The 25,657-nt window shown below is 41.1% G+C and overlaps 1 protein-coding gene and 1 long non-coding RNA gene across 2 annotated transcripts in view; one reads left to right on the top strand and one right to left on the bottom strand.

The window, feature by feature from the left end:
* The window catches only part of DCBLD2 (discoidin, CUB and LCCL domain containing 2), a 42,637-nt gene extending 25,669 nt beyond the window's left edge, over positions 1-16,968 (top strand). The window contains exons 6-15 of the mRNA XM_052664960.1: positions 629-762; positions 2,092-2,132; positions 4,541-4,756; positions 5,908-6,032; positions 8,885-9,032; positions 9,283-9,456; positions 10,373-10,466; positions 10,821-10,870; positions 12,440-12,577; positions 13,677-16,968. Of these exons, the coding sequence (XP_052520920.1) occupies positions 629-762; positions 2,092-2,132; positions 4,541-4,756; positions 5,908-6,032; positions 8,885-9,032; positions 9,283-9,456; positions 10,373-10,466; positions 10,821-10,870; positions 12,440-12,577; positions 13,677-14,119 (1,563 nt within the window). The 3' untranslated portion in view covers positions 14,120-16,968. The remainder of the gene's footprint in view (positions 1-628; positions 763-2,091; positions 2,133-4,540; positions 4,757-5,907; positions 6,033-8,884; positions 9,033-9,282; positions 9,457-10,372; positions 10,467-10,820; positions 10,871-12,439; positions 12,578-13,676) is intronic.
* On the bottom strand, positions 8,490-9,359 carry LOC128072145 (uncharacterized). The gene is made up of 2 exons (XR_008202149.1): positions 9,270-9,359; positions 8,490-8,787 (listed from the first exon to the last, which is right to left on the bottom strand). It is a non-coding gene; the product is annotated as an uncharacterized LOC128072145 (long non-coding RNA).
* Positions 16,969-25,657: the final 8,689 nt, after the last annotated feature.

The raw sequence follows: 25,657 nt of genomic DNA on the forward strand, positions 1-25,657 counted from the left end.
CGGAATATACTGTGGCTCTGTGAAGTTTCCCTTTTTCTAGACAAGATCTGCTGATTTGTTTTAGGATAATTGTTGTGAGGCTTACTAGCACCCAGAGGAATGATTGACAGGAAAATCCAACAACTTTGTTTAGTAATAGCAACCAGCAGCATTGATTTGGAGAGCAGCTATTAAATAAAAATCCACAGTTGTTTTCTATTGTTTATTGGCTTAGGCAAAGCTGTGCTGCAATGCCACACTGATAATAAAATGCTGAATGTGGTTTCTGGAATGTATATGGAGATGTATCTGGGTGAACCTTCAAAGATCGCTTGGTTCCCCTTGATGTTCTAAAATTCAGGTTGATCCCACATCCATCCCTGAATGAGAGCAAGGGGCTGCAGAGTGATGCGTGTCTCCGAAAGCTAAAATGTTTCAGGAGGCAGATGCCTGTGGATAGCTCTGTATAAGCCTCTCAAAACAGAGATTAAGGATTTCTAAAAAACAGAGATAAAGCTAAGTAAGAAGTTTCTTAATGTAATGATAGCAACAAAGAACATGACTTGGCAATGCAGCATTTACAGTAAGAAGTGTAATATTTAATTTATTTACAGCGTGGTAGTAATGTTGTTCTTTTCTTCCCCATAAGTCGTCATCACTTTGCATGGCTGGTGTTCATGCAGGCGTCGTATCAAATACTCTGGGTGGCCAAATTAACGTTGTAATCAGCAAAGGCATTCCATACTATGAGGGCTCCCTGGCTAACAATGTCACCTCAAAAATGTAAGTGTACCTTTTACATCCTCCTTATCTTTAGCACCTTAAGTTTTGGTAGTGCCTCTTCCCAGGAGCAAATTCAGCAAGTGGAGCTGTCTGTGAAGTTCTCACAGTTCTGTGGTGTGATTGTTTTACCAGATTATTTTTTAACCTCTAAACCATAAAGATTAATTTTACCAACTCTAAAAGGAGCTTTTGTCTTCCAAAATACACATCATGACCATAAATTCCCAGTGATCTGTGCAAAAATAATAATTTGTGTAGTTTATTTTTATAATCACCAGTTTAAATCCTGTAATTTTCTTTCAGGTAAAAGAGGAGAAAATTGGTATCTGAGGCAAGCAATATTTTTCACATAAAACATAAAATTTCACAAGCTAGTGTACAATGTTCTGTTTTAATTTTTGGCTCTGTGTATGAACAGTGTGGGAGAGTATTTATCTGGGGGGTGGGGAATTGAAAGACAGGGAAACATTTGATATTTTTTTTTTTCCTCTCTCCAGAGCTGTCATTTTAATCCAGCCTGAACTTGAGGAATAATGTGTTTAGCAGAGTAAACCTGTCTTTTTTTTTTTTTTTTTTTTTTTTTTTTACAACACTTTAGGAAAAAAAAAAATCCAGTAAATAATAACTGCTTTGTTTTGGTAATGCTGTCAATGTTTGAAACCTACAGACAAAGGTCACTTCCCTTGGTTGTCTTTGTGAAGTGGGGGCAACTACTGTTGTCCTGAGAGGCCAGAGGTTGGGTCAGGGAGCTCAGTCAGTGTGAGGAATGGCCCCCCGGCGTGTGTGGGCAGACTCACTCTGGGAAATGGTGAGATGAAACTTGAATAGTAAAGAACACAATCTTCGCAGTCTTGGTTGTTCTGGAAATATCAGTGTGTTGTAGATGGAGATTTTTGAGAGTTTGTATGCAGCATTTTTGGAAATTCCTAAATGAATGCCATTTAGTGATTGGCATTTCCATTGAAGCTGGATATGGAAATATATTATGCTGTAACTTGTCGTTTTATCTCAGAAATCCCAAGAATTAAGTGATCAGAGGAGGCTGGTTCTTGTTACTGTGATAAAGTTCATTCAAAAAGGAAGTATTTTAATGAAGCTCCTGCATCTTGCTGCGTAGATGGCTCTTTGAAAGCCTGTTACACCAGTAGAATCCTTGGGCAAGCTTTCAGGTGAAAAGAGGTTTATACTACAACTTCATCATGAATTTTCTGTATTCAGGAACGTGTACATAGATTTTACAGGCAAGCAGTCAGATGAGAAAAATAAATGGAAGGCAGTTTGTGTCAGTTTTCCTCAGTAGCACAAACCCCATCTTTTTGTTCTCTGCAGGGGACCATTATCTACAAGTCTCTTCACCTTTAAGACTAGTGGTAAGCACTGTCAATTTTATTACATAATCCTTTCATATAAATTGCTCCTTTCATATCAATTCTTTCCAATGCATTTCTTAGTTTTTGTTCTGGTTAGTGTAATATTTTGACTGGCTTCCTCAGTAGTGCAGACTTTCTAAAACCTGCTTTCTCAGTCCCACAGGGTGATTGTCCTGACAGTCTATACTTATCTATCTTTTAATATTTTCTCCTATTCAAAACCTTTCCTTAGTAAGCTCTGCTCATCTGTAAGAAGAGATTATTTCATGTTGTTTTTTTTTTCCCCCGGTGTAATCTGCTTTAAAGTGACTTGACTCCCCCACCTTAAATGCACTGCTTAAAGCAGAGTTTGGCACTTGTGAGTTACTCTTTATTTATAACAACTGTGCACTACAGAGCTTTGTTCCATATTTAGTCCTTACAGCTTTCTTGTTGCTTCCTGAGAAACTTAGCATAAATTGCAAAATGATGACTGAGTTTTCTCCCTCACTTTTTAATTTTTTTTTCTTTCCCCTGATTTCTTGCAACTGAATGCTGTGTGATAAATTACTTTTCTCCTGTGCTCTAGAAAGGCATTTCTTGTGCTTTGCTCTGTGTGTGTGCTGTGTTCCACCTTGGCTGCCATTCATTTGTTCCTGTAAACATGTTCCATGTTGATGATTGGTATAACAGATGTTGCCCCATTTTAAAGCTTATTGCTTTGTATGTTTTTACTTTCTGCCAATTGCCTCCTTTTCAAACAGAATAGCTGCAGTTTTCTAAATGGAAGTCACTTAATGTGCCATCTTTGAATGAGTGGTGGAAATACCATGAAGACAGTGGGCTGGTCTTAGTCTCTTAGCTGTTTTAGTAACAATACAAAGAATGCAACAAAAGCACGGGGAGCTTGTTTAATCAAGAAAAAAGAAGGGGAGTCATGCATACATTCCCAGAAGTAAACAAACGCTTTTCCTAATATATTAATAAAAGTGACCCAAATGGGGAGATAAATGCAGGAATCTGATGGGCACAAGTATTTGAAGGTGGAAACTTATATAATGAAGCAAAGATTGGAAAATGTAATTCACATCCAATGATCTCTCTCTTAGACCTTTAGAAAAGCTAGAAGGAATGCCTGTCTACTGACCTTATGGTTGGAGGATATGAAACACAGTGATTGGGGGAGCATTTCTTGTTTTTTTTTGTCTTTCAAAATGTGATCTGACAGGTTGTATAAAAGTTACTCAGTGGGCTGGGAATGTGAAGAGATGGGACAAAATGCTACCTGGCTTTACCACACAGCAGGTTGTGCAGGTTAAGATCCTTTTTTGATTACTAATTTTTCAGTGTAAGAAGTGCTGATCTGGACAAAAATGTGGAATTTTGGAGAAGCATTTAACAACTTGTTGAACAAGCAAGAGATGTAGATTAAAATATGTGTCTGAATGGGCTTGGAATTGGCTGAAGGAAAAAAGAGGGTTTTGTAGTGTGCTGTAATGACAATTATCTGATTATGGTAGTATTACCAGTGTGGTTCTTTCACAGTAGTTGATGTCATGACTTGGTACAAAATTGTGGTGTGTGTTAATACTAGAGATGTGGTCAGTGCAGAGGAAAATGGAACCATTGTACATGAAGACCTGGCTGCCTTGGTGATTTGAGTAACAGAAGCTAAGTGAAGAACCACAGAGTACAGTGTACAGTGTCAGTACACAGACTCCGCTGTATTTCTGCTTCACATTGACAGCTTCTTAGGTTGCAGTGACAGATGGAGGAAAAAATTCGAGTTTGAGTAAGTGCTCAAGTGATCTTGTGCTGCAGCAGGTGATGTACATCCAGCAGAGGCAACAAATGAGCAAATGGCTATCAGCCACAAAGATTTTTTTTTTAATATTATTTTTTTAAGCCATAAGAATGTAGGATGTAGGAAGGAACTTCTAGTAGGAGTGGTAACAAAACATACAGTTAACTTCAAGGATGCGTTTGAACTCAAGGGCAGGATTGTTGTGTTGCTCCCTACATTCTTTGGAGTTTTATTTGAATTAACGTTATGATACTGAGGTAGGTTTGAAAACCAAAAGTTAAATAGGCTCCAAAAGGAGTGAGTGGCCAAGTAATCTCTTTCCCATTACTGCACCAACCACATGATAAACTCTTAAACCACGACAGTTCCCCCAGAGCTTCTCTAGTGTTCTGTGTGGAAGGTGATTGAGAGAATATCCACATTATTCTTGCACAAGTGTAAATCTTTCAATACTGAAGATGAGAAGTTTGGTTCCAGCGTGACTGGAAGAATGCAGAAGACATTGTGGGGGTTTTTTTAGTAGCATTGTTATGGAATAAATTTAGATGGCAGTGTAATATTTGCATGGCAAGTAAGATCACTGTGTGTCTTGGAATTCTAAGTCCTCACCTTTTCCTTTGCTCAGGTTGCTATGGGACACTGGGAATGGAATCTGGGGTAATCTCTGATTCCCAGATTACGGCTTCATCTATTCTTGAGTGGCCTGACCAAACAGGACGAGTGAACACTTGGAAACCTGAAAATGCCAGACTGAAAAGGCATGGGCCTCCTTGGGCTGCTTTGGACAGTGATGAACGTCAGTGGCTGCAGATAGACTTGAATAAAGAAAAGAGAATTACAGGTAAGTTACATGGATTTGGCTTTTAAGCAGCCTTCAGAAAGTTTGGTCACTAAAATTTTTCTTCCAGTGTTTAGTCTCAGGTAAAATCTGGATGTTAATTTAATTACCATTACAACAAGTTTGTTTCTGTGTTCTAGCAAATGCACCTAAGAGCCTAAAGATGAGCAGATGGAGTTTCATGGTAGAAAAAACCTCCTTGATCGGAATTTGTTCAAGTGTTTCCTGTGTTTATATCGGATCCTTGATACTTGCCTGTTCCTGCTGTTTTATTGAGGGTCCAAGTCCATATCCAGGCAGCTCAGTCCTCTGGTACCTCCGATATGGGTGTATTAGGTTTCCAGGTTTCCCCTGCTGCCCTCTACAGCCATAGCAAATCCAGCAGCAGAGGTGGGAGTAGTTGCCACGCTCTGCAGTAAGCAGCTGGCAGCCTCCCCTTCATGCAGTGGTGCTTGAACTGCAATTCAGGGTTGCGTGTTCAGAGGTAATCCTTGTTGGAGAGTGTGTTTGCAGTTTGACTTAAGTCAAATAAAGTGCCTAATAGTAAAAATAAAGTGCCTTTTAGAATCCTGGGCTTTAAGATTATCCCCAGACATCCCCTTTGATCAGTTTGGGTTTGTCTCTCATGTGCCTGAGCTGGGCTCTATGAATGCAGCTGCATGCCCTGCTATGTATCAGCACCTGGATTTCCTGTCATTAAACATCTCAGATTTACCTCGATCCTACCTCCCTGGAGACTATTTTGATTTTACATTGGTCCTCCCATTCTTGTGCTAATAACCTTCTGCAAAACGGCTTTTCTGGGGAGTATCCCCACAGCACTGCAGTGACTGCTTTAGGAAGCTGAAGTTCTTCCAGTGGTGCTTTTAGCTTGGCAACACAAAGGCAAGGAAGAAAAATGATACCTTGGCACATGGATAGGCCATTTCTATCAAGAAATAAGGGAGAAATGTAGATTAAGACATAAAAAAGTAAGTAAAATGAGATTTTAGTCACCGTAGGAGTTTCAGACCCTGACACCTTGGATAAACTTTTTGTAAGTGTAACTGGAGCAGTGGAAATTCTAATTATGAAACTCTGGATTAAGAAGCTGATGTATTTTTGTACAAATTGGTAGCAGTTTTTTGTATAACTGGACACCTTCATTTTTACAGGTATTATAACTACTGGATCAACCTTAGCAGAGTACTACTATTATGTCTCATCCTACAGAATTTTATATAGTGATGATGCACAAAAGTGGACAGTATACAGAGAACCTGGCATTGATAAAGATAAGGTAAAAATACCATATACTTTCTGGGAATACTCTGGAGATTGTGCAGAAGCATGACCAGCTTGACCAGTTGGTTTTGGTTGTTTTTTTTCATTTAACTTTTCGGTGTGATATTGAATCATAAGCAGTGTCTCTGCAGAAAGGAATCGGAAAAGGATAGAAGACTGAAACGCGGAGATGATTTTAATGATGATTTGGAAGTGCTAATATTCAGGACAAGAAACTTCTATTGCCAGCAATAAGCACTCGCTTCCGGCAGATGGCAGCATCTCCCGCTGACCTGGGCTGTTTTAAGAGATTCCCAAATAGCTGCTTTCTCTGAGCTTCATAATCTGGAGAACTGGAAAGGATTTCAAGTGCTAAACTGAATGGTTCTATCTGTCTTATTTCCAGTCCTCTTGATGCTGAAGTGAAAGGTGGAAGTATCTTTTTTTGTTAAATTAAAAGGTTTCCAAACACTGAACACAATCATAGTGGGAAACTTTCTTGAACTGATGTGATTTGATTGTAGAGACTGGTCCATCTCCTTGAGCCTACACAACTATCAAATTTCTAGTAAGAAGGCCTCAATAAATAACTAAAATTTAAAAATCCAGCATCTTTTGCTGTTTTTTGAGTGCCCTCCTCTGGCTGTAAAATACAATCTCAGCTAGCTGCGTAGATGGAGGCTACGTGTTTGGCTCTTGCTGACTGAGCCGCTTCCTTTCCTTGCAAGTTCTTGAAGCAAACAAAATGTGGAGCTTGAAGCTACAGGTTAACATCCTTTCTGCACTTTTTTATATCTTTAGGTACAGTGTGCAAATGGTCAAACGTACTCAAAGTGCCAGCTGTGATAGAAAATACTTAACATAAAAAAGGGACTGATACTGAGGCTTCAGAATATAACAGGTTTTCCCTTTGTCTGGCATAATCTCATTTGATACAGCTTTACTTCTGGTTGTATGTGCATGCAGTTTTCTCCCTCTGATTTTTACTTAGCTTAGGAGTTGCAGTTCCCTGTTTTGATTTTTATTTATTTTTTTTTAATGTCTGAAAATTCTGTTCAGGAGACCAGAAAGTTTCCCAAGACTCCAAGACTTCTTGTGATCCTCTATGAAAAGAGCTTTTAGAGGTGCATTAGTGCTCAAGAAAAGTCCTTCTAGCATCATTATATTAAAAAAAAATATAAAAAAGAAATGCTTGTGAGGGTGGTGAGACATTGGAGCAAGTTGCCCAGAGAGACTGTGAATGCCCCAGTCCTTGGAAGCATTCAAGGTCAGGCTGGATGGAGCTCTGAGCAGCCTGCTCTAGAGGGAGGTGTCCCTGCCTATAGCAGGGAGTTGGAACTACATGATCTTAAAGGTCCCTTCCAATCCATTCTATGATTATAGCTGACACTAAGGATTCTTGTTGCCTTCATTCTTACATGCTCAACTTCTGAAACCAGAGTTGAAAACTGTCAGTGTTGAGAGAATCATACACACAGAGGTGTTGATTTCTCTCATCTCCTGTGCCTTTGTTGCTGGGGTACCAAACTGAGCACGGGCCTTCCTTAGCAGGGGGAACTGGCACAACACCAGGCAAACCTTTTTCTGTTCTTAACTAAATTGACACATTTGTTTGATCAGTTGGTGCTTTCAAAGATGAAGACAATCACTGACTAGGTAAGGACAAACCAAAACTCAACTTTAAGTAGCAATATTAATGGGGGTTGTGTGTCTCCTAAGAGCAGGGATAGGCATGTTATGGAGGTCAGGGAGCTAAGATGCTGCTTAAAGGCTGCTGCGAGGTTTTCTTGGTTTTGGCTTTTGAAAGGCCAGTCTCCTGTCCTGGAATAATGCTTTTCTTTCAGACCTGCTGGATGTTGCAGGCATTTATCCTGCACTGTCTTTTTGTATATGGTGTACAAAACACCAAAGCACCTTCCTGCTTCTGTACAATTTGGATTGTGTTTACCTAGTAGTGTGAGTGAGCAGAAAAATCCTACATCTCCATAGTATTTATTTTTCAGGTTTGTGCCAGTAAGTGCCATGACTGACTTCTGAATTACATCTTGAAGCATCAGTATCAATGCTTTGAAAATAGACATTGCTCTGTTACGGTCCCCTCTTTTGTGATGTGTTGCAGATTTGATGAGTTCTTTGTGTGTGAGACCCAGCAGTGAAGGATCAGCTTTAGCTCATTCTTTAGGCAATTTCTGCTCGCTTCTATTATTGAAGAGTTTTTGATCCAGAGATTTCAAGTTGTTAATGTGTTTTGCTTTTTTTGTTGTTGTTGTTGCAAGTCATTGTAGACAGCAACCACTAGAGGACAGTGTGATTACATTAGATTTTAATTCTTCCTAGTAGATGCCATATCCATTCACAGGAGAGACCATTCCTTAGCTATTATGCAGTGTGAAGACTCTGATAATACCTACTTTCACATTATCACAACTGCTTGCTGTATTTGAAGAGCAAGTGCAAAACACCAAGAAAGAACTGAGTTAAAATTATTTTTATTGCCATACAAACTCAGCATTTGTGTAGCAACAGGGGTTGCCTGGGTCACATCAGTACACTGTTTCTTCTCTGTTTACCTTCCTCCTCTGTTTGGAGGAAGGCAGAGGGTACCAAGCATCAGTCACACACTGCATGCAGAAACAAAGCCAGTATTCCCATTGGTCTGCACACACACACCATTCATTTCTTCAGCAGGAGGCAGGGTGAGTGGGGATGGTCAGGCAGCAGCACTGTTCTGGGTATGAAATACTGTTAGCATTCCCTAAAGCTTACTTTTGCTGTGTGAAATATCAAAATTGGTTTTAATTACTCAGTTAGTATTATATTCGTGTAACATAGTATTTGTCTTTTTTCTTCTTCTTTCCTCTTTCCTAGGTATTTCAAGGGAACACTGAATTGTACCAGGAAGTTCGCAATAATTTTATCCCACCTATTATTGCACGATTTGTTAGGATTAACCCCTTAAAGTGGCACCAGAAAATTGCAATGAAAGTAGAACTGCTAGGATGTCAGTTCAGTATAGGTAAGGCAGCTGAAAACTTTCCCATTCTGTGTGTAAACAGAGCAATTGAAAAAGTGTTTCAAGAGACACGAGTCGCTTGCTCTCATGTTACTGTTTCATAGTTTTTTTTGTTCATTATACAAAATGAACAGAAGTTTTATAACAAACTATTCCAGCTCTTTTCTTGACAGGGAAACATGTAAAGCTAGCACTTAAACAAACAAACAAACAAAAAAAAACAACCTCATTTCTAAATACCTTTCTCTTAAAGTCCGTGCTCCCAAAATCTCCATGCTGCCTCCCCCACCGCCTCAGGACAACACCAACAAGGTTGATGACATCGGTGAGGACTTCATCCACTCAGTGAAGACTTCGTTGCAGACAGATAAAACAACTTTCACACCTGAAATAAAAAACACCACAGTGACTCCAAGCGTAACCAAAGGTATCCATGATTGAGCACTAGAAATTTGGGAACTGCTTACAGTACTTTGCAATATATTAAATACGCTTTCTGAGTTTAATTTTGCTTGTCAGTTTTTATATACTGTAATAAAACATCTATCTTTTTAATACTTGCCAATGTATTAAAGATTCAGATGCTAAAAATACTCAGTTGCATACAGCATGTGGAAACAAAACTAGTATTCTAAGGGATGTAAATATTATGTTGAAAATGAGTTTAACTTTTAATTACTTAAAGAGCTTTTCTCAAAAGGAGAAGTTGTAACTTGGACTTCCCTTCAGAGTTAGAAGTAACTTTGTCATTTTAATCTGATAATTGCTTAGGACAAGACACTTAGATATAGATAGTCTTCTGTTAATCCGTGCCATTGGCATGAAATTTGAAATACACCCGGTGCCATCATGTTGTTTGTTATTGTCAGAAAGAGAACAAGAGCATGGCAAATGTAGGCATTGGTGAAGTGTCCTTTGGGAAGCAGAGGACAGAACATGCTCTCATGTCACACGTAAACCCAGATAGACAAGTAGTGATTGTTAGGATATTGTGCTATTTACTTCTTGTAAGAGGTTCAGACTTCAGTGGTTGCATACTCCTGGGCTCTTGGTGTTCCATGTTAATGATAAAATACCATTTTCCTGTAAGAACCATGTATTTGTAGCAAAACAAAGCTATTTATTCTGTTGGAACAGCTTTCAGAAATGCTGTGTACATGTAAAAGAGAGAAGACAATAATTGCTGTTTAAACTGTGTGAGCATCCAGCAGGGTAGCTTAGCAGGACCCAGTGTGATAGATGCTGTACCTGAAAACTGCATGTTTACCCAAGTAATTTTCAAAATAAGAACTGATTTATGAGAAGCACTTCTGTCTGACACCACTTAATTTAATGGCTTTCAGATGTGGCGTTGGCAGCAGTTCTGGTTCCAGTGCTGGTGATGGTCTTCACTACTCTGATTCTTATCTTAGTTTGTGCGTGGCATTGGAGAAACCGGTAAATGAATGGATTAATGAAAGTACTTGAGTAGAATGTTGGTCTGGTGTGTGGGAATGAAGCACTCTGCATGTGTTGCTATGGGAACTACACGATCCGCACTTCTGGAAGGGCTTTTTTTCACTCCTTATGAGAAAATGTTCATTTGGAGAGCAAGCACAACGGAAATGCTTTTTGTAAATAGTTTCCTTTCAAGTGCTTTTTCTGAAAACTGATTTCTCCAGTAGCAGCAGACTGGTAGCAGCAGGCCGGGTTGCTGGGGCTTGGGCTGTAAGCTTGAGAAGCCGAGGTTGCTGAGCACGGATGCGCTTCTGGTAGGAAGACTGGCTAAAATACTCTGTCCTTTTCTCACAGCAAGAAAAAAACTGAGGGCACCTATGATCTACCTTACTGGGATCGTGCAGGTAACAACATGATCTTATGAAGTCCTTTACTTGGCGTTATTAGTGTAATGTTTTCAAACTGTAGTGATGTTTTCCACCAGCAGAAGCTCCTGTAGTGCTGACTGGTGGAGATGGAGGGACAGAGAGCACAGAACTTGCTTGCTGATGAGACTTGGCTTTTTTGTTCTCTGCATTTTTATAAGACATGGAAAATATCTCCAGTTCCAGCTTACAGAGTCAGTCTTCTTTTTTAAGTAAAACAAGTTTAGAGCCTCTTAATTGCATGAAGAGGGAAAAAAATCATTCATGAGGAAACTTTTGGTAAATGTAATAGTCTTTTATTTCTGGTACTTCTTTTGTGCTGGAAAAAAAACATTTCATCTTGGTATATGGAGCTTGTCAAGTTTCTTCTTCTCCATTGTCCTTGTAACAATGTGGGATTACTCGTATCCCAAGAATCCCCTTGTATTCCCTGGTATGTTTTCTGCCTTCCCATTCTTGTGCCTCATTAACTTCAGGTCAGACAATTCCACAGAGCAGCTCTTTGAAGGAGTCACACAAACTCTGGTGCTGCAGCTTAAAGAGCTGGCTTAGCTTTCACTGTCTGCATGACTAACTATGCTTCATTTTTCTGACCTTACACTACAGAATAGCCACATCCCTTTGTTCTCTGGCAGTCTCATGTATGGCCTTGTTCATTAGAAAAGAAACCTGTTAATGAATTTATTTTTCTTTATTACGTGTCCATTTTCTGACAGGTCACAGCATAGTTGCTTTAGAATGTTAAGTGTCAAAGTCTCCTGTATCCAAATGCTTATGATGAATACACTGTATTTTATTTTTTTTTTTAAGCTGATTTAAGTTTAAATGTTCAGTGCATGAGTCTGTTTTAAAAGGAGTACTGAAATTGGGCAGAATGCAATATTACAAAAATGCTGCAGTTTTCTGTGGGACCTCTGTTTGTGCTCTCCCCGCAGGCTTCCTCATACTTTTAACACTGTTCTGTGGTTTTAAGTCTGCTCGTTCTTGGACTTCTTTGCCTACAAGATGGTTTCTTACATCTAAAATAAAATGCATTCATGGACAGCGGAACCAGGATGGCTTTGGTTACTCAGTGAGAGGGATGGAATGACTGCAGCAAAGGCAGCCTTCTCTCCCGAGAGCTTTCATGACCACAGTCACTCCTTATCAGCCTTTCCGAAGTTAAAAAATACTCAGTTTTTGCAGATACTCACCGATTAACTTCTTTTAAACAAAATGAGTGAGAAACATTAACAGCCCATTAATTCACATACTCCTGGGTTACAATGTTGTGTAAATACTTGATTTATAAATCGGCCTCGTTACAAAGTAAGACTCTGTAGCATTTTCTGTGTTGCATTCTGCAAGCTTACAGGTGTGCTGGGTAGGAGCAGCACTGTGATTAAGGGACACAAGGGGGGAAGTCGTTGCTCTGCCCCAGCACTGCAGCAGAACCTAATGACTGCAGTGGGGGCAGGCAGTTAACTCATAGCATATGGCATTTTAATAGCTTAACAATTAATTAGTATCTGTGCTTATCATTTTCATTTTTTTTTAAACTGTGTGAAGGATGGTGGAAAGGAATGAAGCAGTTTCTCCCTACCAAATCAGCAGAACATGAAGAAACTCCTGTACGCTACAGCAGCAGTGAAATTGGCCGCCTCAGACCAAGAGAAGTTCCAACAGTGCTGCAGACAGAATCTGCAGGTACTTTTTTGTTGTTGTTTTCACAGGCTATGTGATAAATACACAAAATGCCAAAAAATGGCAGAAATGTGACTGCATTTAATTATTTCGTGTTTACTTGGGGGAGGTGAAGGGAAATGAATAGAAATGAATGTGCTGATAAACACATATTAAAACGCAGACTTTTTCAGATCTGTTCTTTGAGTGAATCCCATGAAGGTATGTATTAATTGACTGGTGATGTGCTGGTTGTAGACACTTCCCCAGGTTACAGCAGTAACTGAAAGCTGCTCGTTTTAAATGCCATAATGAGTGCAGTTTCTTTAGCTGTGTTTACATTGTGTTTACACAATTGTTTCTTTAGCTGTGTTTACAAGCATTGAAAACAACTTCTCACATTATGCATAAATCTGATACGTGGCATTTGGTTCCCTACACTGATTAAGCCATATGCTTGGTCTGGAAAATCAGTTACTGATAACAGCATGTGCCCTTTATGGTAAACTGGCCATTAGAGGAAGATGGCTGACTGCCTTTGATTCTGTGCTGACGGTGCTGATGGCAGAAGTTTGCAGATGTACAGGAATTACAGCTTTACAGCATGCAGAAGTAATGATGTTCTTTTTGGGTGATGGGCTGATTTTGGGTGAGCTTCTGTTTCTCAGGTTGTCTGTCAAACTGCAGTATCTCAGCTGCAGCTGGCTGTGTGCTGGCTCCCCTCTCAGAGGACAAACCCTCCATGCCAAAGACCACTTCTTATCCAGTACCAGACAGGATAATTCCACTCACTTTTAAGCTTTCAGGGAAGCATGTTTGAAAACAGTTTAGAGCAGATATTCAACTTGAGCAATAGTAGCTCACAAGGGAAGAATGATAAACCTGAGCTATCAGGTGCTGTCACATAGACACATAGAGCTTATGCTCTATCTGTTGGGCGAAGATTACTTCTTTTTTTCCCCACAAAGCACCTCGATACAACAGACAAAAGCCAACCAGTACTTTGATCCAGGATAATACTCCTTGGGGTGTTGTTGACAGGATGTGTTGAATGTGTTGCTGCTGTAAGGAAAATCTGCAGTAAGTGCATTTTTACTTTGTTTTGTTGGGGTTTGTTGTACAGAGTATGCTCAGCCTCTGGTCGGCGGCATTGTCGGCTCGCTTCATCAGAGATCAACCTTCAAACCAGAGGAAGGAAAAGAAGCAAGTTATGCTGATTTGGACCCTTACAATTCACCTATACAAGAAGTTTATCATGCCTATGCTGAACCACTGCCTATAACTGGACCGGAATACGCAACTCCAATAGTCATGGACATGTCCAGTCATCCCAGCACACCTCTGGGCGTTCCTTCTATTTCCACCTTCAAAGCAGCAGGGAATCCAGCTCCTTCACTGGTGGGAACTTACAATAAGCTCTTGTCCAGGACAGACAGCGTGTCCTCAGCACAGGCACTGTATGACACACCAAAGGGACAGCTGGGGCCAGGCACTGCTGACGAGTTGGTGTACCAGGTACCGCAGAGCACGGCCCATTCCATCAGCAGTAAAGATGAACCAAGTTAGCTCATGTATGAGGTACATAAGGTAGGATGATGGCAAACACGGCTTGTTTTTAAAAGCCGGTTTGGTAAAGCTGACAGATTCATTTTTTAATCACACTGTTTTGATAACTGTTAATCTTAAGTAATACAGTGTTGAGCCAAAAGATGTATTATTGGAAATCTGGGAAACCAGTCATTCTGCCTTTTCTTAAGCTGCATTTATAATCGGGAGCTCTGTTGTTGTTTTTTTCACTACTGTACAGTTATCTGTCAGGCATGACAGAAGGTCGCTTCAAGATTAGCTTCAGAAAGTCATAGATGTGAATGAAATTTGGAGAAACAACTGTTGAAAGTATGAAAGATGGTAATTTTTTTGCTAATGGTACTATTTCTGGGGAAAAATAATAATCTACAATCAAAACTTCAGACTTCCAAAAATCTGTAGGCGCTGGCATGAGTTGCCCAGAGAGTGGATGGTGGATGCCCCATCTCTGGTGACATTTAAGGTCAGGTTAGAGGGGCTCTGAGCAACCTGATCGAGCTGTAGGTTGTCCTGTTCACTGCAGGGAGATGGACCAGATGAGTGATGAGGTTCCCTTCCACTGAAACAATTCTACTGTTCTACGATACATAGGTACTACAGCGTCTAAAATTCATTTTACCCTATAAAATGTGTGTACAGCCTTGAACTTCCATTAACTTCGTGACATAAAAATAGTCATGATTGTAAATTATGTTAATTTTGGCTTTTGTTCACAGAACTGGGAATCATGAGCTATGTGTTCCTTAGAAGTTTCCTATCGTTTCTGTTAGCCTTCTGAAATTAGAATTTGCTGTCTGTACAACCCATTTTCTTTTCTGCCTCATGTCTTAAGCCACTCAGCCTTTGTGTCCTGGTAGGGATACAGCAGGTACAGTCTGAAATCTTACAAGCAAATTACTTTGCAACTGCTTTCACTTATTCCCTGCTGAGTAAAGGCTGCTCTGACTGGTGTCTGCCTTCAGTTAAACTTCTGCAAGAAGCATGCAGGCATTCAAAGTGACTGAGATGTTCTCTCTCCCACAGCAGTATCTAGTGTTGTAGATTACGAGGTGAGCATATTCAAAGGAAGATATGTACATACTTTCGTGAGTGCTTGAAGAAGCACACAAATATTCTAAGGGTGCATAGTTTGTGTAAATACATGCATTTAGCACGTATGGTACTTTTAGCACAATTGGAAATCTTTGGTCCTAGAGCTTTTCTTATGATTGTTTTTATTAAAGATCTTGGACTCTTTAATGCTTTTTACTGAGAACAATTGCTGTCCCAAAGAGTGTCATTTTAGAAGCATTTAATTGAATTTATATCTTTTGAATGTTCCAGTTTTCTCTGCAATGAAACATGGCAGTCAGTCTTCTACTGAAGATTGGGTAGACTAGTTTTATCTCAGTAATCACAAAACGAGAACCATTTGGATGTTGTATTTGCCACTTTTTTTTTCTTTAACCTTATTAGAAACAAAGCACAGCTTTTTTATCTTAAGTAGTAGAAAAGAATTCTTAAAAAGCTTTATTTTTATTGTAACAGCACTGGTGGGAGGATGCTGAATTAATTTATAAATGTGAAAATCCCTAGCTACACATTAGCCCAGTTTTATGGACTGTAATGGTTACTGTTTGCTTCTGTAACATAATTTGTCAGCTCTGATGCTGCCCATGGGCCTGACACGAGGTGGCTCCCATCCCCATCGAAGCCAAAGTCATGTACAAGAGAACAGCTACTGCACGCTTGTACAGAACAGCGCCCTGACTGAGCACGTGAGTCTTTTTGCAGAGAGGCTTTATATAACTCTGTGAACCAGCACTTCTCGTGGTCTATCCACTGCCTAGAACATTGTCACCTACACTCTGCTGCCTTAAAACTCAATTCTGTATTGTTCTGATTGTGAGAATGGGAATGCTTTTTAGAATTGGGAGCCTAAGATTAAATCTGAGTAGGCAACGAAGGGCAGTATGTAAGGCCTAGTTGTGGAAATATATGCATTTCCTGCATATAAGTTGGATTTTTGATGTAACTGCAATTCATCTGTTTGATAAAGCTAAGTCACAGCCATCTGTGCTCTCCTTAAATAGGCTCTTGCTCTCAAGTGCTCTTGCCTCACAGCAGTTATAACTTTGACATTATGGCATTTTGTTTGAAAGGGCTGAAAGGTTGGTTGGTTGCACGGAGCTGTGACATACGTATCCCAATTCACTTGAAGAAACTTTTGAACGTTTAGTCTTTGAAACAAAAAGATCTGCGTGGATCACACTGATTTAAGTAATCCAGTAAAATTAATAAACAGTGTTGGAAATCCGCATTTTATTTTTATTGTAGGCCAGGTGTAGTGTAACAATGGGTGCAACTGTAGGCTAAGGCAGTGTAGAGAGTGGATTTTGTTCAAGCAGCCATGATGCAGTTTCATTATCTGAGCAGCATGAGTTAAGAATGGAGTTAGATCATCTTTATGAAAGAAAACGGCCTCATGCTTTGCTCACCGCTTACAATGTATATGTTGAAAGTTGGAATTTCTCATAGTTGGGTTTAAAGTGTATGCTGCAAACTGTTAAACATCAACTCCCAAATGTAAAGTGTGTGACAGACCTAAGAGTGATGTTCTCCCATGTACAATGCAAGCAGAGGTACAATTAATGGGTCTCATTTTTACATGTGAAGCTCTATGGATATAAAAAGTATTTCAGCCTTCTTTGGCTTGATTATGTTCTTACCTCAGCATGTAGCGTAGTTGCTCAGTATCTGTATATGTTGCTAGAAATTAGACTGTATAAATAGTGAGGTTTTTTAATGTATGTTAAAAAGTATTTTAAATAAATTGTACATACCTATTATGCTCAGTTTGTGTTTAACAACCTTTACTTTCATGTCCGTATCACTGCTAGTTTGTACTCCCTCTGGGGCTGCGCCCTGCCCCCACAGCAACATGGCACTGGCACCACAACAGTGCTCAGAGGAAAACTCCCCACCACATCACAGCCCGTAGCAGCCAGCTCTGGCACTTACCTGAGCTCTTGCTGGGGCCCGAGGTTGCTGCTGATCTGAAAACCTCAAAACTGGTGTCAGTTTTCTGCATGCCGAGTTGTAAGCGCCAGTGGTGAAAGGGAAAGAAGCGCTGTTTGGCCCCACATGCAAGGACAGCACTGCATGTGAAAGTGGGAGAGGGAGTCCAGCCTCCATTCACATTTAACTGGCAGAAGCCTGGAACAGCTTTCAGCCATACAGCTGTCTGTGTGCTGAACGTACCTGGAATAACCGTGCAAACAACTCTATGGCCAAAGAACTGGAATTGCAATCTACCTAAATACAAACTCAACACAAAATAAATTATGTGAATTCTAAAGCTTTTTTTTTTTTTTAATCTTTTCCTGGTTAAAGTCACGGAGTCCAACACAGTCATTCTGCAATTGAAGAAGAAAGTGGAAATCTGCAGTCACGTTCCAGACTAACAGAATGTCTTTCTCTAGTCACAGTAACCATAGAAAAAAGAGTAAACATAAAAAAGAAGTAAGAGTACAGGTCTTTCGTCATGGTGCTGTAAGATGCCATAGGGAACAGTTGGTACCTGTGATGGCTGCAGTGGTTACTGTGTAAAGGCAGGCTTTTCTTAGAAGAAATCAGGCTGCTACACAAAGACACCAAAACAGCAAATGCCAACTCTGTTCCACTCCCTTACCTTGATTAAGAGAGCTGGAAAGTGCTAAGCCCATGCAGCACTGAAACCATGCCTGAATCCAGACTGAAGCCTGAACCAAAAGGAAACCTACAAGGACACATGGGCTTTATGGGGTCTTTGTTTGGTCTTACTCAGTCACTTTAAAATTGTTCCAAGTTTTTGAACTGAAAACACTTCAGCTCTTTTAAAGGGTTCATCGTAATTAGAGGTGTGGGGAAATCCAACACAAAGCCCTACCCTAGTGCAAAGCTTCTCCAGAATTTGCTGTAGTGTTCTCTTTCAGATATAAGAGCATATAACACACACAAAAATGCAAACTCGTTTGTATACGTGACACAGGTATAATAGAATATATTTGGAATTCGGTCGGGGTTGCAATTGCAGAATTAAAAAGAAGGTTGTTCAGACACAGAAGATCCTTCAAACAAACATCTGCTTTTCAGATTTTAGGAGGATAATTTTAGAACAAAACTCATAGCAGGAAAAAGAAAGAAAAAAAAAAAAAGAAATACCAGAGAAAATCCCTCAGCTGTGCCATATCACAAGGTAGCTTATCCCAGCACCTCCTGCCCAACAACTCAGAGCAACTGGAAGGAAAAACCTGTATGTTTCAGTAATGCCCAATCATCTCTCCACTGTAAGAGGTATTCCAGTCTCAATTTATGCCATAATCCAAACACTAGTTAATGTAGAAAGGTACCCAGAATACAATGGAGTTTGAAGCTCTCAGCCCACGGAACAGCATTTCAGCTACCATCCTTGCAAGTCATCTTACTTCAGAAAGTGGACCTCACGTTACGGCTCTCACATCATTATGCAGCGTCCTGTTTGGAGTCATAACTGGCACAATGAACACCATATAAATCAGCACGTACCATATCTCATACACAGTGTTCCATTCTGGCAGGTAAATTATAGGACAGAAGTATTTCAGAGATTCTTCCTCTGAGGCAACGGCCTTCCAAATACTGACAAATCCTACAGGAATTCTTTCTCTCTTTCACTCTTTCTCCTATTAAGCCTAAAAAATCAATCCATTACACACCTAGGCAGCCAGCAGCCTACCTTATCACCTTACATTCCAGGAAGTATTTACAAGCATGGGACCGTCCACAAGAGAATCATCCACATGAGGGACACTTGGTTCACACCAAATGCTTGAGATCTTCATCAACATTGAGAATTTTCATTTCTGTTCCAACCCAACACCCCCCCTTTAGTAATCAGACACGGTGTTATTTTGACAGCAGGAAACAAAATTAAATGGGACCAAAATCCAAAACTTGAATGTAAAGGGGAAACAAAATAACATCTAAACAAAATTTCAGTTCTAATAGTGGATTGTAACCAGCAACGTTTCAATAACATTTTCATGGGGAAAAAAAAAAAACAACAACAAAACAACTTACGCTTTTATGCATTTTTTATAGTACTTTCTTCAACCCAGTAGAGGAAGATGAAAACACCTACACAAAGAATTACCTTACTGCATAAAACGAGGAAAATGATAGAATCACAGAATGGCTTGGGTTGAAAAGGACCACAGTGATCATCTGGTTTCAACCCTCCTGCTGTGTGCAGGATCACCAACCACCAGCCCAGGCTGCCCAGAGACACATCCAGCCTGGCCTCGATTCCTGCAGGGATAAAATCACTGATGATCAAACCAAACTTCTTCCATAAAACTACACCTTCCCTGGCAGTGCTCCCACACAAAACAGTGGCAGATATTAAATTTGTCAGCATCGAGGGACTGAAACCATTATTCACTATTCCTAAGTTTTAATGACTTTTGCATCTGTATCAGATTTGAAACTTGCACCATATTAAAAGCAGCAGCAGTACTCATAACCAGTATGAGTAAAACTGCCTGCAAAAATCAGTTCCCACTAAGCCCACTTCAAAGACCACTCTAACTACAGCTATATTCATAATTTAAGCATTTACACTTATTTCCAAATTTGACTTTTTGTAAGGTATGTGTATGAGCGTGTGAGTTAGCATTAAATAGTCCCAAGAATATTCTCTGTGTAAGTTGTGCCAACAGCCTTCCAATACCCATTTGTCTATTAACCATCGTTAATCTATAAACATGGGTTATATGACCCCACTGCCACTCAGTCACCAGTGCTGAAACATACTCCCACCACACACCATCACTGTGCTCACATCCACTGTGTGGTCTCTAGAAACATTAAGCAAGCTTCAATAAATGTCAATGGGTGCCATTTTTCCACATGAAGGAATTCAGTGACACAGCTTTGCTTCATCTGCACCCCCATGTCAGACACCATTCTGTCAGAGTGCCCCTCTGCTGCCATCTGTCACACAGCAACAACATGTAAGTGAATATTGGTGGGAAGGTTCTGCCTCTACTGCCATACAACCACCATCCGCCTCTGGCAGTGTAGGCCAACATAACGAAATTACTTTCAGAGCAGCCCTTGCAGTTGCACACAGTCAGTGTGGCTGTTCAGCCACTAACTTCGCCCCATGCTGCTCGTGATTTGAGATTCCCTGATGTTTCCCATCACCCATTCGTACATAAGGTCCAAAATAAAGCTGTCACCTGACAGCACTGAGAAACACAAATTGAAGAGAAGGGCTCAACACTCCGCCCTGCTTTCTGAACACAGAAGTTGAGGTTCTACTTTCACAGCTCAGCACCCCAAACACCCCATCTGCCCAGCCTTACCTGCATGCAGCCGCCTGCCCAGAGCTCTCAGCCCCACGCTGCCCCGAGCTTCACAAGGAGCGCCTCTCCCTCACCCTCTCTCTCACCTCCAGTATGGTTTTTTTTCTCTCAAAAATGTAGGAGGTCAGCAATAGTCCTGCTGCTGGGAGCACAGGTGGGGTGTCAGGGAAGTTGGATGCAGGTGGCTGCAATTTATCTCTGAGAGGCAGCATTTGCCCCACTGCCCAGAGCTGTCTACTGACACATCCTGAGTTCCTCAGCATTTTGATCTGGCCAAACCTACCATGCAGGGCTGAAGGGGAACCCCATTTCTTCTCACTGCTGTCCCAATAAGAAAACAGGTAACCGCAGCCTTGTACAAAACCAGCATCAACCAAGTGCCTTCTCCCAGTACACGAGCAAGCATTTGTACACTTAGCAGATGAAGCCTGAAGAACACGCTCACCAGACTGAAATACAAAAGACTTGCCGTTCTCACCTGTTCTCAAAGAAAAGATGCTTGGTTTGCCAACAGAACGATACCTGAATAAAATCTGCCAGGGGAAAACTTGCCAAGATTTGGCGATGTTTACAGCTCTAATGTCAGTGAAATCGGTGGGGTGACGTGCAGAACTAAGGTCTCCCTGATTTCCCTCTGAGGAAAGCCTCCAGAAAAAGCTTGTTATAAACAGGACTGGCAGGGCACATTGAGCCATTCTGAAGCTCCTGCTCTGGTCAGCCATTCCATGATGCACAGCTGGGGGAAAAGAGGTTTCATGTACACTTCACAGGTGGAATAACCACTTGATAGGGAGGTAATTCAGCACCAGCATCAGGCCAACAAGCCACCTGAAGCAGAGTGAAGGCAGCATTAAAACCACATGCTCAGGAAGTCCTGTTTGCTTGAGAGCTACTGGTCCGCCTCTTACAGAAGAGTCAGAGCCCAGGGTCCACAATGGGGGCAACTCTGTCAGTTCTGGTGTGCTCCTGAAATAAAATTACACCCATCCTCTGGGAAGGGAACATTTTTGAATCAATAATTCTTGAATCAAAGTCATTCTCAAACACAATCTCTTAGATTACTTAGATTACACTTAAAATTACACCTGACACATTCATACTTCATTTCTTTCTACCACACAATTGATATCACTTAATTTGGTGGATATGAGAATTCCTGACAGAACAGGTAAGCTTCAAGGCAAATAAAATGCAGCCTATTTACTTACATCGTGTGGGACATTCCATTTCAATCAAAATCCCGACAAAGCCAAAAGCTATGACAGTGCCTAACAGGCTGGTGTCTTCTGAAGTTATGCACCCTCACCTTCTCTCCCACTCTGTGATTTATCTTTACATCCCACTTAGGCCACCTAAGCGAGCTCTGACACACGCTAAGTTGTGCAGACATCCCAGCAGCGTACCCTGCATTCAGCATCATGCCCCCACAGAGCTGTCAAACGCCTTCCGGACAGCCCTCCCTCCCCTCAGACATCCTAGTAGCAGCCAGCAGAAGCCAGCCCACACAGGACTGCCACCTCCTCACACCACCCTGCCACCCACAAGGATGAAGTACTGCCAACGCCGAGCGCTAAATCCTGCCTGTCCCCTGCTGCTGTGCCGGATGCCTCGGCACACCCGCCGGGGAGGGCTGTTATGAGCTGCAGATGTTATTATTATTGTCCTGAGCTGCTGCGATGCCTCTCCGCTCTGCCAAATAGCAGCTGCTCCATTGTACCTCAGCAGCAGCAACAGCAGCTCAGTACACGACCCCCAAAGGCTAACTTGTGACAACCGGGGCTATGGGCAGGGTTGCATGCTACTTCCTTCCCTTCTCCTTTAAATCACTCATATTTCTGTTCTTTTTACAGTGCTTTCAGGTTCACTGTCAATAATAACATAGTCTGAGGAAAGCCCAGCGCTTCACATAAATTATTAGAGAAAGCTCTGGAATGCTTGACCAAACCTTCAGACCCAAATCCCTCAGTATTGTGACAGAGCTGTTAATGGGACAGCTTCTCATTACACAAAAGAATCCTCACAGGGAAAAAGGCAAATGACTTGGGTAGCTGAGCCTTCTTTCACAATTTGTTAATGGCTTCAGATATAAAGGCATTGCTTCAGGCTCTTCAATGCACAGATGTAATGAGTGGCAGCGTAGCTAAATGACCATTTTCCACCTGGTCTCACACAGCACGTTTGTCCAGAGTACATACAACATGCTCTGTGGGTACCCGAGTCTTTTCGTTACAGCTGCTTCTGATTTCTTACACAATGCTTCTGATCTGGACCAAAATATTTCAAGCAGTTTCTTGTGAGCTACCAATTCTGAAGGAGAAAGACACTCCCAGAAACAACCAAGCAAGATGTTTCCAATGAGACAGGTGCTGAAGATGTTCAGTTTAAAAGCTCAGCCAGCTCCCCTGGTCACCTTGCTGAATGCCCACCAGCCTGGGACCCAGCTGCCAATTCCAACACTCCCAGGACTCCAGGACACAGCCTTGCAGTAGGAAGCCTAGCAGTCTAATCCTGGGTCCAAGAAAGACTTCATAATTAAACAGTTTCTCTTGCAGTAACAGAAACAATCATCTCTCAGGATCACCACATCTTACAGGAGCCAGAAAAAGTAAAAAGCATTTGACAGCTTCTGCTTTTTGATGATTCCCAATTGATATGCAACTCGGAGGTTGGTGGCCCTGCCTGTGACAGGAGGTTGGAGCTTGATGATGCTCAGGGTCCATTCCAACCCAAGCCATGCTATGATTCTATGAACTTGCAAGGAAATTACCTTTAGATATCATTTATTATTGCCTCCACCCACACTGGACCATAATTAGCCTCATAGTCCTTTTCCTCTTCCAGTCAGCTGCATAGGGAAAGGAAGACAACTTTCTCACACACTCATGAAATTTAAGCAGAAGCCAAATGAGACCCAGCGCTTTCTTTACCTGGTTTCCCATAGCCTGGGGGAAGGGGGGGGGGGGGGGTAGGAGAGCAGGACACAGAGCAAACAGAAGCAGCTCAGCTTTTTTCTCAGATTAACTTTCTCCCACCATACTGCTCTCAAGGAAGACAGCACCACCTGATCAGTGAAGCAGCTGCTTTCTCCTGCAGCAGACCAAAACTTAAATCCAAACTGAAATGCAGTCCTCTCTGCATATTATCTGATTTTCCAAGCCCTCCCTTTCCTGAAGTGCTTTCCCTGTCTTTACCCTGCCATCAGTTTGGTTCCTCAGAAAAAGGAAATGATTTTTAACACTGTAATGCATCATTAAAACACATGGCACTCCATCCACGTACTATTACTAGGAATCTCCATGCAAAAGAGCTGTTTATACAAAACAGATTCAACACGTAAATAATTTTTCCAGACTCGATAGGTCTGCAGTCGTGCTCATCTGTTTCACATGAAGACTTCATCCTTTATTTCCAGATGAGATAAGCAAATATCTGTGTTTAGAGAGAAAAACAAACCATGGCAAACAGATCCTGGATGTACGTGTGTGAAATGGTAAAGCTGAAAAAGTCTTGGAAGAATCTGTATCTGAAGTACTCCTGAAGTGTCCTGTAATTCCTACTTCTGTTTTACGCCTCCCTCTATGGATATAGATACCACTCATGAAATCCAGTCCTAAAGAGAGTTAGCAACCAAAAGCAGCACGAAAATTTCTGACATTGAAACACAGCTCTCTCTATTGCCCCTCTGCAACTTCAAAATGAGATTTAAAAATTGCACATGAGGCTTTTAAAATAGTGGGATCTTTCCACCCCCAAATATTTTTGCCAGAGTTACAACTGAGCTGCAGAACTTCAGGAGATAAAATGCTTTCCTGTGTAATTGTTACCTTCTACAACACAAATTAAAACATTTATATTAAAGACAAAACAGGAACTTACATCCCATTTAGCTCACCTGTTTTAGTCCATGCATACCATATAAATTTAGATTATGTATACCACCAGGAATTCTTTGCCTATTCCCCAGTTACTAAACATCCTCAGAAGTAAAAGCTGGCAATAAATAGTCTCTTCCTCTGCTCCAGGAACAGATGGGGAAAAATTACACACCAGAACACCACTTATCACTATACTGAACATTTATGATATCATTAATTTGGGTCCAGCAAACTGTGCAGCCTGCTGTAGGAGAGTTGTTCTGCCGGGATGTTGGACTCGATCTCTGGAGGTCCCTTCCAGCCCCTACAATTCTGTGATACTGTGATTTGGCCCTGTTTCTGATAGACTACTTTCTTTTTCAGGAAAGAAACAGGCATATTTGCCTGTTGCTTTAAGTAGTAGTGAGAAAAGCATGACTATTTTCCTTTGAAAGCAAAAATCTACATACCTTGGGTATTATGCTGGGTATTGGGTATTTCTGAAGCACTGGCATCTGCAGAAAAAGGCTTCAAACAACTTAATGATTTTGCTATGCCAAAATGTTACAGATCATGGCAGTAAGTCCTGAGTGGCTTAGCAATGGAGCACTCACAGCGGTGCTGTTCATTTGTACATAACAGGTACAGCTCTTAGGTTCATTCAGCAACCTTAAACCAGGATGTTTACGCATTGAATCAGTAAGTTCACAAATGCTACCATCTCACAGAAAAAGGTTCACTTACTACTGGTTATACTGCACAAAAAGCAGGGTAGGGAGGGTACTAAAACTTTATTTTCTGTCTTTTTGAGCAAGGCAGATTCCATCCAAACATATTTGCTGCAAGTACTTCATCAAAGCTGCCATCCCCATCGTTGTGGACCAGGCAGTACCTACCCAAAATGACAGGATGCTCTGCAGAGCTGTTCAGAGTAACAGAATCACAGAATGGGTTGGAAGGGACCTCAAGGATCATGAATCTCCAACTCCCCTGCCACATTCAGGACCACCAACCTCCCATTTAATACTAGACCAAACAGCAGTGACTTCCTGAATTCAAGTAGCAGCTGCCAAGGACACCACTCAAAGGATTCACTAAAGATGGAAGACGTGTTTAAAGTAGTGGTAAGGTGAAAAAGAACTTTCATTAACCTCCAGAATAACAGAGGAAGACTGGTTTGAAGACTGGTTTCCTTGAGGAGAACTTGACAGATATCACGTTTCAAGAGAAGAGCCAGGTTCTTGCACCAGCCTCTGGGAGATAACAGACATATCACCAATGCTGCTTGCAAGACTGCA

Source organism: Tympanuchus pallidicinctus, unplaced genomic scaffold, assembly GCF_026119805.1.
Source record: "Tympanuchus pallidicinctus isolate F22 unplaced genomic scaffold, pur_lepc_1.0 scaffold10, whole genome shotgun sequence".
Taxonomy (NCBI): Eukaryota; Metazoa; Chordata; class Aves; order Galliformes; family Phasianidae; genus Tympanuchus; species Tympanuchus pallidicinctus.